The 11,338-nt window shown below is 48.9% G+C and overlaps 1 protein-coding gene across 1 annotated transcript; it reads right to left on the bottom strand.

Moving 5' to 3' along the window:
* Window positions 1-8,682: 8,682 nt before the first annotated feature.
* Window positions 8,683-10,161, bottom strand: LOC100049040 (galactinol synthase 3). Its single transcript, XM_044466121.1, has 3 exons — window positions 9,783-10,161; window positions 9,217-9,678; window positions 8,683-9,142 (listed from the first exon to the last, which is right to left on the bottom strand). The coding sequence occupies exons 1-3, from the start codon at window positions 10,086-10,088 to the stop codon at window positions 8,951-8,953; spliced, it is 960 nt and encodes a 319-aa protein (XP_044322056.1). The 5' UTR covers window positions 10,089-10,161; the 3' UTR covers window positions 8,683-8,950.
* Window positions 10,162-11,338: the final 1,177 nt, after the last annotated feature.

Below are 11,338 nucleotides of genomic sequence, written 5' to 3'. Positions count from 1 at the left end.
GCCGGCTGCCGAAGCTTCGGGTTGACATATTTTGTGGGGGGTGCATGTATGTGCTGTGCCCTGAGCTGCATGCATGCTGCCATGTTCTCGATGGAACGTTTCGTGCAAGGCGAGCTGCTAGCTTGACTCTACTGTGTGAACTGTACTGTACTGTATACTGTAGTGATTACTGACTAGCGATATAAACCCTGCACGACAGGCAATGTACCGATCACTGCTAATTTAATCCGTGCAATGTACTTTCGGTCCGCCAAGGCTGAACGTACGTGGCTTCGAAATTCCGGGAAACACGGGGTACTAGCTACGTGGCTTTGACAAAATGGATCACAGATGATTAAACAAACGGTGCAGTGACGCTTGGTGCACGCCAACGGGGGACGCGTGCAGTTACGGCATATAGGATGCTGCGGTCAGCACCAAAGTTATTAGTAGATGAGCGTGCGTAGCTTGAGGTGAGCCTGCCACGAGCATGGGGCACCAGCAGCCACCTAGCGACATTACCATACCTACCGATGGTACCCGTTTTTCAGTTAAAACAACCGAATGCTTTGAACGTAGCAGCAACTGTCACACGATGTCCGTGCTTGTGGATGACCGTGGCGTCACCGTGGATGCGCGGTATCTCCGCGAGAACGAATCCATCGACATTGGAGATGTGATCTCGTTTCCTTGCCATTTCGCGAAGGTTTGAGATCGCCTGCCGGCGACGAGCTCGTCGGCGGAGAAGACGGCGGAGGGTTCGAGTCGCTCGGGCGCGGTACACGGGGGCCCGGTACACGGAGGCCCGGATGCGGTGCGACGCGGGCATGGCCTTCCGTCCCCACACATCCATGGCAGATGCGCGACACGTGGGCTCACATCCAAGCGTACACCCTTGACCATGGGCGTGCGGTGCGGGTATAAAATCCCCATCTCGCCCGCTGCTTGACCTGGATTCTGCCCTCGCTCATCTCTGGACGGCGGAAAAAAACCCTAGATGAGGTCTAGAGAGGAGTGGGGGTGGTGGAGAGGCAAGGTTGGCGGAGATCCTCGATCCTTCGCGGAGGTTGCTGCCTTGCCATCCATGGCGACTGATGCGGGGCGCGGATTCTAGGGAGATCAGCGTCAAGGCGCGGATGCGGCCCGTGCAGGGCGCGGCATGGGTCGCGGCGCGGGGAGGAACACTGGCCGCGGCAACGGCCATGGCGGCGACAAGAACAAGTACTCCGGGAAGCGGAGCGAGGGCGACGGCGACGGCGACGGCGACCGCACCATCTTTGCCTCGTCCAACCCCACCTCTGCTCGGCGGACACCGCGCGCTGGGAGGCGGCTGCAACCACCAGGCGCCAAGAGCACCAAGATGGAGGGATTTGGGTGGAGAAGCAGCAGTCGGCGGTGGCGTCGGGGGATACTGGAAGCGGCCAAACTTCATCTCCGATTTGTCGCCCGCATGGTAAGCAGAACATCACCCAGGTGCCCCCTACCAAGAACCCTATCTCCTGCCCCATATGCAAGTCGAATGATCATCCTCCTGCTAGATGTCCTCAAGTTTTCTGTGAGAGATGCAATAAGTTAGGGCATCTGGCTTCTGTCTGCACGGCATTCACTCCCTGGGAGTGTATTGCCCCGGTGTGTGCTTTTCAGTCGAAGGGGCAGGGGTTTTACTATATCCATGATTCGTGCACTGCTAGTCAGCTTAAGGGGAGATCCAATAATATTGTTGTTAACATTGTTGAGGGGGAAACTTCGACTAGGCAGATGGAGTTGGATTTATCTGACTATCTTGCTACTGGATGGCGTTGTTCAGCCCATGCCATTGGTCCTGGGGTGTATGTGGTGCGATTTTCTAATCCTCGAGCGGTTGCTCAAATCTGTTATGTGGGGAAAGTTACTCTGAAAACGAGTGGGGCTGTTATACATGCCACTCAATGGTCCTCAGTTGTGGGATCGAAAGGAATCATGGAAGTGGTCTGGGTGAGGGTGATTAATATCCCACTAGATAAGAGAAGTGAGAGGAATGTAGCTTTTGTGGCCTCGCTGGTGGGGATTCCACTAGAGATCGATAATGCAACCTTGCATCGTCCTGCTTCTCTTCGTGTGAAACTTGGGTGCAGAAATGTTGATGCGATACCTGGGATAGCAGAATCAGTTTTGGGAGGGCATTTCTATGATTTCACTTATGAGGTAGACCAGGTGCTGATCAGGGATCCTAATCGTGAGCACAATGAGATACGGGTGCCTACTAGTGATGATGGAGGGAAACATGAAAAGAACAAACATGCTGTGAATCCTCATATGCAGATGGGCAGTACTTCATCTGGGCTTGGGGGGAAATCTCTTCCCTTTCCCCAGCGTGTAGTACCTGACCCGATGCGGGAATCTCAAGAGAGTGCTGAGTCTGATGACTCTCTCCACACCTCACTGCTTATTGAAACCATGAAATATGAACATGAGCAGGGAGTGAAAGAGAAAGTAAGTACCCCTTCCCAACAGACTCCTATAAAAAAAATCTTGAGTATAAGGAAACAGTGAAATCCTATTCTGATTTGGTTAAATCCTTGCCACAGGTTGTGGAGGTGGTGGGGCATCATGACTAGCTCTGAAAGTGGTCAATGAATATAGGGTGGAATCTCCTGAAGTGAATGTTGAGGTGATTCCCACCCCTCCTTTGGTCACTGAGGAAAACTTACGCTTCAGCTTGAGGAATGTGCAGAGTAAACTGGAGCGTGTGGAGGACAAGGCTGCAGCTGCGGCAAAAAAGAGGAACACGGAAGGTAACAATTTAAAACATAACTCATTTGATGCCTTGTCAGATCCAGTTCTTGTTCTTAGAGCAATTAAGATGGGTGTTGACATACCAGAGTCTGATTTTGCTAATATAGATATTTTAAGAGAACTGGAAAGATCCAGAAATAGAGACTTCTGGGAGGGTAAAGATGTTAATAAGGATGATAATAATAATACCCTGATGTTGACTAATGGAAAAGGAGACCAAACCCCTCTGGACATGAAATGGAGCGAGGAAAATGAGTTGGATGAGGAACCTTTTACTTTAGTTTGGTCTAGGAAAAAAATGAGAGAAAGGTGAATGTTTCTATAGCTAGACATGTTACTAGAAGTCAAAAAGGAAAGAAAGCCCTTGTGCAAAGTAGTGGTAGCCCTACCATGCCCCCTGGTAGGAATGCCAAACGGGGGAGGAAATCCAATGTGATTAAATGAATCGTATCTTTTGGAATTGCAGGGGAGCAGGCAAAAAGGGAATGAGTGCCTGCTTCTCTGACATGATAAAGGATCATTCCCTAGATTTCCTTTGTCTTCAGGAGACTATGAAGAAGAAGTTCCCTCCTAAGAATCTCAGGAATATAGACCCCGTGACTCAATTTGATTGGAATTGGATTCCATCAATTGGCAAAGCAGGGGGATCCTCTGTGGTATTAAGAAGGAGACCCTAGAAGTTATATCTTGGATTCCTGGTAGATTTTGTTTGCAGGCCAACCTTTATGATGTTAACCGTAAGATTGTCTGGGCTCTCATTACTGTATATGGAGCAGCCCATGATGACAGTAAAGATGACTTTCTGGTAGAACTATCCGCGATGTGTGCTCACACACATGCCCCGTACATAGTGGGGGGGATTTTAATATCCTCAGAGAGGCCTGTGATAAAAATAAAACCTTGAATAGATCCCCTTATGTGGATAAATTCAACTCCATTATAAACTCTTTGAACCTTCGAGAGATTTATATGGGGGGTGGCAAGTATACGTGGACTAATAACCAAAAACACCCTACTCTGCAAAAACTCGACAGAGTCCTGATGAGCTTTGAATGGGAGGAGATATTTCCTTTGGTCACGGTTCGTAAACTGGTGAGGGGTGTTTCGGACCACAATCCACTTCTTTTGTCCTCGGGAGAGGAGAGACAAAAAAAGCCTAATCAACACGAGTTCAGGTTCGAACTTAGCTGGCTGTGTGACGAAAGTTTTTACCCCATTGCCAAGGAGATTTGGGAGCAACCTGTCCGAACTGATGATCCTATTGATATTCTTAATATCAAACTGAAACGTCTCAAAAAATACTTTAAAGGGTGGGGCTCGAACATGTTTGGCCATGCCAGGAAGAGAAAAAGGGAAATAAAGAGGGAGTTAGAAGAGATAGAGAGTAAAGAAGAGGAAGGGCCTCTCGACCCTGAGCTATATGAGAGGAAAACTACACTGCAGATAGAACTCAGCGAGATTCTTTTCAAAGAAGAGCTGTATTGGCTACAGCAATCGAATGAACGCTGGCTCTTAAAAGGGTATCGAAACACAACCTTTTATCACAGAGTGGCTAATGGTAAAAAGAGAAAAAATACGATCCAGTCCCTTACGGATGGGGATGTAGTGATCGAGGGGACCACTAACCTTCTAGCTCATGCCACAGCGTACTATAAGGAGCTATTTGGACCTGCTAGAGGAAACCTCTTTCACTTGTCTCCTGGTATGTGGGCTGATAATGAGAAGTTAACTGAAGACGATAATATCCTGCTTACTAGTAAATTCACTGAAGAAGAAGTGAAAAAAGCTCTCTTCAATATGAAGAGCAACCGAGCCCCGGGCCCGGATAACATACCTGCAGAGTTCTATAAACATTGCTGGGAGTTTGTGAAAAAGGATATTATGAGTCTGTTCGATGCCTTTCACAACAACACGTTAGATGTGGCTCGGCTGAATTATGGGGTGATTACCCTTATCCCTAAGATGAATGGAGCTAAAAAATTCAGCAATATAGGCCTATTTGTCTGCTATGATGTCCTTACAAGCTTATTACTAAAGTGTTGGACAATAGAGCTTCCATGTTTGCAGATATACTAATCAGCAAACATCAAAATGCATTCATAAAACACAGGAATATTATGGATGGCATCTTAACCCTTCATGAAATTCTTCATCACACACAAAGGAAAAAGAAAATTGATGTGGTGTTGAAACTCGATTTCGAAAAAGCATATGATAAGATCAATTGGGATTTTCTTCTTGAATGCCACAGCAACAGGGGTTTTGGCCCAGTGTGGTGTGGGTGGATCCAGAATATCCTTAAGAATAGGACCATTGATATCAAATTGAATAATGAAAAAGGTCCTTACTTCCAAAGCTGCAAGGGAGTGCGACAAGGGGACCCGCACTCACCTTTCTTATTCAATATGGCTGTGGAAGCCTTATCCAAAATGATCCTGAATGCTCAAAAAGAGAAATGATAACAGGTCTAGCTCCGGACCTGATTGATGGGGGTGTGGCTATTCTCCAATATGCAGACGACACGGTCGTGTGTTTTTGAGCATGATAAAGAAGCCGCGGTTAATCTGAAGCTCTTGCTTTATTTGTTCGAACTTATGTCAGGGCTTAAGATTAATTTCCTGAAGAGTGAAATTTTATGCATTGGAGGGGATGATGAGGTTCTTGCTTTTCATTCTGAACTTTTCAATTGCCAGATTGGCCATTTCCCTATGAAATACTTAGTGGTACCTGTGAGCTATTCTGCCCTCCGTGCGATAGACTGGGATTTTGTTGATGACAAAGTCCTCAAGTGTTGTGAATCTTGGATTGGTAATGCGGCCTCCTCGGGAGGGAGATTGACCCTTCTCAACTCCTCCCTTACAAGCATCGTGTTCTACTACATGTCTATGTTTATGCTATCTAAGAAGAATATTGAGAAACTAGATAAGCATAGAAAGAAGTTCTTTTGGCAAGAGACTGATGGTCGGAGAAGATATCACTTGGTCAGGTGGTCTAGGATATGCAGGTCTAAGAATAAAGGGGGTTTGGGAGTTAAAGACTTGCACAGACAAAACATCAGTCTCCTCACCAAATGGTGGTGGAAGCTGGAAACCCAACAAGGCCTTTGGCAGGAGATAATCCGTGCTAAATACTTCAGAAATGACACGGTCCCCTCGGTGAAGAGTAAATTTGGGGATTCCCCAAAGCTATTGTAAAAGTAAAAGAGATATAGTTGGCAGGTAGAGAAGTGATTTTAAATTCTGGGAATATAGCCAGAGTCTGGAATGACCCCATTAGGGGTGCTGCTCCTTTGCGTGTTAAGTTTCCGGCCTTGTTCAGCATCTGTAATTATCAGGAGATTACTGTTGCTGAATTCAAAAACTTTGAGGGTAGCGATCTTTTTAGAAGGAACCTTCATCCACCCCTTACGGATCAGTGGAACGATCTAGTTAAGGTGGTTAACTCTTGGCATTTATCCGATGAGACGGATTATATTTGCTGGAGATTGGGGAAGAAAGGTAAATTCTCGACCAAATCGGTCTATACCTATTTGGAGAGAACCCTGACGGGGTGTGATTTCAGATGGATATGGAAAGCAAAAATCCCTCTTAAGATTCAAATCTTTCTCTGGCAATTGTTCCAAGATGCGGTTTTGACTCGAGATGTCATGAGAAGGCGAAAATGGGCAGGAAATCCTAAGTGCTCGTTCTGCAATGAGGTGGAAACCTCGCAGCATCTTTTCTTTACTTGTCCTGTTGCTCGGTGGTTTGGAGGACGGTTGGGTGTGTGTTTGGCACATCGTTGTGTCCAAACAACCTTTGGCAGTACTTCTCCTGGTGTTACATTTTCCTTCCTAATGGGGCTAAATTTTATACGTTTGGTTTGACAGCTATATGATGGGCAATTTGGATCAGTTGCAATCAGGCTACCTTTGAGCACAAATCTCTTAAAAGTCCTTTTAATGTGGTGTATGCTTCTTGTGGCTTTTTGACATACTGGGCAGGTTTGATGGCTGGTGAGGAGCGGGAGTCCATGAAGCGTGGAGCCAAGATGCTGAGGTCAAATGCTTCGACGATGATGAGGATTTGTGCACCTCCGTCAACGACGAATTGATACTCCTCCACCAATGCAAAGCTTCAACTCTGTGTTTGCCAGTTTGGTTTAATCTCACTCCTGCGCGAGTGCTTTTGCTCTCCTGTGTGTTAGCCTACGGGCATGGTGGTGTTGTACTGTTATGGTTTCTGTTGGAGATTGTCTTGGTTTGTTTAGGTCTAGAGATTTGCGTGATGCTAGGTGTCACTGGGTTTTCGCCCCGCGATGGGCTGCTCAATGACGAGTGCTCATAGTGGGTTTCCCAGTGGTGCTTTGATCTCGCCTTACCCCTTTCTAGCTTCCTTATGTTGTAGTCGTTTATGTTGGGTCTGTGTTCGGTGAACTTTGTATTTCCGTTATGCTATTAATGGAAAGGGGTTATGGCCCGGGTTAAAAAAAACTGTCACACGATGTCACTGCTATACTACTCTTCTCAATAAGGCATGGACTACTGGACTAGTACCTGTCAACGTAAGCTATGTACTATATATTCTTGCCCATGCTGGATTAGATATACCACGTCACGGCCAGGACGCCGACGCGCTGTCGGCGAACGCTAGGTGGCCGGCGGCTCGCGGTCACTAGCTTAGTTAATTGTTCCATGCGGCATCAGCCCGTGCCGACGAGGACGACGCACACTGTACCACGTCAAACTAGCTAGGGCCCGGCCGTGCACATGGAATTGGACGCGGTGCACGCGACGACGATCTCGACACGACGAGGCCGACGCGCACGTACGCGATACCTTAGCTAGCGGTAAGGATCGATGCTACGTGTGCACCGGCCGGCCAGATCCATGCATGCATCCCGATCGATCACGCCGGTCCCCCGCGCGCGCAGATCAAAAATCAAATCCAGGCTCGGTCCATAGTTGACCGCTAGCCGGCCGGCCTCGGCGAGCTGCACCGATCGAGGAGCTCGATCTCGCCCTCGTCCGGCGGCAAGCTAGCCACGCTTTCCAGGCCGATCAGTCCGCGCCGTGCCATGGCTCGCACGGAAGGAGCAGCGGTGTGTTGACGAAATAGACGAGGAACCAGTGTAATAACTAGGGCACATCTACGTACACGTGCCCTAGACACACCCTGATTGATTTGGCAGGCGTCGATCTGGACGTACACAGGTACACTATACCATGACGAGGAGCTCAATCTCGCCCTCGTCGAGGGAGGCAAGCTAGCTACGTTTTCCAGGCCACGCCATGCCGTGCCATGGCTCCTAGGGAAGGAGAAGCTACAACGGTGTTGACCAATTAGACAGTCGTTCGTTGTAGGAGCGACGACGACGGTCCCGCGGAAGTTGGCCGGCTGTCGCGGCCGTGTACGTGGACGGGCCACCGATGCGATTTCGACATGCCGAGGACGAAACGGGCAGCATCGTCGTCCGGCCGGGTCACCGGGCGGACGGAGCCTTTCACGTCGACAAGGAAGCAGGACAGCCGTCGACGGAGAGCGATGCACGCGCGCGCTAAGTCCAAACGAAAGAAACGGACCATCTCACGTTTTGGTTGGTCGCCTTGTCTCCATCGCTTGATCTTGATCGAGTGAGCTACCAGATACTCTACTACTTGGTGTTGGTCGCAAAGTAGGACAAACTCAAGGCACGTAGACAGCAAGGGGAACACCACCTAACAAGGCACTATCGAGAATGAATATCCAAAAGGATACGGCGATCACAGGTGACACCACAGGATCTACAAGCACTAGTAGCGGGAAAAATATCTTACTAGTAGTTTCCAAAACGTTGCAGCCATGCATACGAGTGCGTAGCAGGTCGATCTATAAACTTAGTAGTTGGACCAACCGCGTGCTTGCACGTGCTTACAAAATCCTTCCTTATACAAACCAAAAAACACTATGATGACAATAAATGATCAAAAAGAAAGAACACTGTATATGATTGATTGATCTACAATACCAAAACGTGTAGATACTGAATCAAGAAAAACACTATGACCGTACCTCAATCAAGAAAAGAACACTGTATATATATGATCCATTGATGATCTACAATACCAAAACATGCAGATACTGAATCGACCACGATATTACGTACTGAGGAAATCCCTAATTTTGGATATATTCCTATTTATTAAGGACCATTACACGCCTTTTTGCAGCGAGCGAGCCTATGCAGCCGAGGGCGCCGGGAAGGACTTGACGGCGACGACCTCGGCGAGGGCAGCACGCAGCGGGTCGGCGGCAGGCTTGTAGTTGAGGCTCTCGTCGTCGTAGATGGCCCACCATTTCTTGACCAGCATCTTGATGTCCTCCCTGTCCATGTTGGCCTCCTCGCCGGTGTACCTCCACGGCTTCGAACCCTGTCATGGAAGCATCGATCATGATCAAGAGCGTAATCATAATATTGTGACAAAGATGTGAAGGAAGGACGTACCGCTGCACAGTAGTGGACGACCTTGACCTTGTGGAGCTGGATGTTCTCGGGGTGCCTCCAGAGCATGGCCAAGACGAGGTTGTAGACGGGCGGAATGGGCGTGTACACGTCCCTGAAGAACATGTTGAGGAAGTCCTGCTCGGCGAAGGGGGTGGGGTCGGTGACGACGAGCTTGTCGAGCAGGGCCTTGGCGGTGGCCATGCTGGGCTCGTGCACGAACATGCCGGCGTTGAAGTAGAGCGGCGGCGGGGGCACGCCGAGGTCGCGCTCCGGCCAGACGACCCTGTCGGGGCACTGCTGGCAGTAGCCGATCTCGTACTGCTTGGTGTGGCTCCACGTCTTCTCGCAGAAGCAGTCCTTGACGGCGTAGAAGCTGCCCTTCTCGAGGTCGAAGAGGTGGTCGACGTTGTCGTACACCTGGATGTCCGCGTCCAGGTACACCATCCTCTCGTACTCCACGAACTGCATAGTACATACACCACAAACCTCATCGTCGTCAGCGTCAAGCCAAGGATGAAACTGAAGAGACGACGGATCAAGCTAGGAATAAGTAGGTGATGATGTACCTCCCAGATGCGGAGCTTGGAGTAGTTGATGACGTAGTATGCCATGGCGAACTGGGTCTGGCTCTCCGGCGGGTAGACGGGCACGATCTCGCGGACGAGGCAGCCCTGGGCGAGCAGCTTCTGGCGGTGGTCCTCGGGGACGTCGGGGAGCACGGCCACCACGAGCGGGTAGGCCGACTTGACGGCGCGGAGGCCCTTGGCCAGGCCCACCACGCCCTTCCAGTAGTCGCCGGAGCCGGCGAGGAAGGTCACGTACGCCGCCTTCTTGGGCTCGTCCTGGGCGATCCGCTTGAGCATGGGAGCCATTGTTTCTCTTGTCTTGCTTCAACTCAAAGGATGGATGGGATGTGTGTTGTGGACTAGTGCTTGTTTGATGGATGCTTGGTGGTGGTGCGGGCTGGTGTTTATATAGGCAACGGGGGCGTGGGTGGGTCGAGGCGTCGGGCGGCAGATCAGGCCACGAAATGGAAAGCGTATACAAAACTAAAGGGAGCCTGGATTCATGGATTGGAATGTCTGAGAAAGACTTTCCTAGTTACTACATTTTCTTCACCCGTTCATTTCGTTTTTACTCTTGGGTGGACATTTTTAGAAAAGATCTCCCTATCTCTTATCTTGGGTGGATCGGGTAAGAAGTGATTTGGGCGTGATACTAGGTAGATCACCGTCCCTTTCTACCGCTATGATGTGATTTGTCAACGGATGGCATATTCTATTTTGACTTCGGTATATGCTACTACTAGTCTATTAAATAGCATGTTCTAGATGGGAAAGAGATAATCAAGCGGTTTAGGGTATGGATGGTTCTATCTTAGCAATGTCACGTAGGATAAATGATGAGGTGGAGGAGAGAGAAATCATAAGAGAAGGCTTGTCTTCTCTTAATTAAGAGAAGGCAAGAGATGATCTCTTAGCACAATATGTCTCACCATATTTTTAGGAATAACTAGTTATTGAAGATAAGGCTAAGAGATGACCCATTGTAGACATGTTTTTTTGTTATCTCTAAATTACATGCAAGATTTAAGATAAGACCGCTTTATGAACCATTGTACATGCCCTTACACTATATATCCAATCCGGATAATGTTCACCGACCCATTCGAAATGTCCAACCCAACTGGAGCAGGAGCCCGGGAGGTACGCCGGTTTTAGGGCGGGTGAAATTTCCATTCCAATTGAAGTCTAGCTGCTCCAACCGACCTCTTGACCGAGACGCGTCCGTCCGGTGAAATGTACACCGTATTTCTTTCCACGCCTTCATGTGCTGTCAAATCAGCCCGCATCCATCGCAATAAAATGTCTCCGCGACAGCCGGACGATGGACGTAACCTTGGCCGGTCGAGCAACTTTCAGGCGTGGCCCATGCACAGGAAACCATGTGGATGGAGCCATCGACGGACGGCGAGATAATTAATCAGCACATGGCGCGGTCAAATGAAACAAGGACATGGTGCGTTATCAGGTTATTAATTAAGGATAATGTAACCATGATCAGATTGAGCCATGCTCCTGTTATCCAGGGCAAAGTAGTACACGTATAGTGGTACTGGTGC

This window comes from Triticum aestivum, chromosome 2B (assembly GCF_018294505.1).
Source record: "Triticum aestivum cultivar Chinese Spring chromosome 2B, IWGSC CS RefSeq v2.1, whole genome shotgun sequence".
Taxonomy (NCBI): domain Eukaryota; kingdom Viridiplantae; phylum Streptophyta; class Magnoliopsida; order Poales; family Poaceae; genus Triticum; species Triticum aestivum.
Note: the sequence above shows the minus strand (reverse complement) of the source record. Positions and strands in the feature narration are given on the sequence as shown.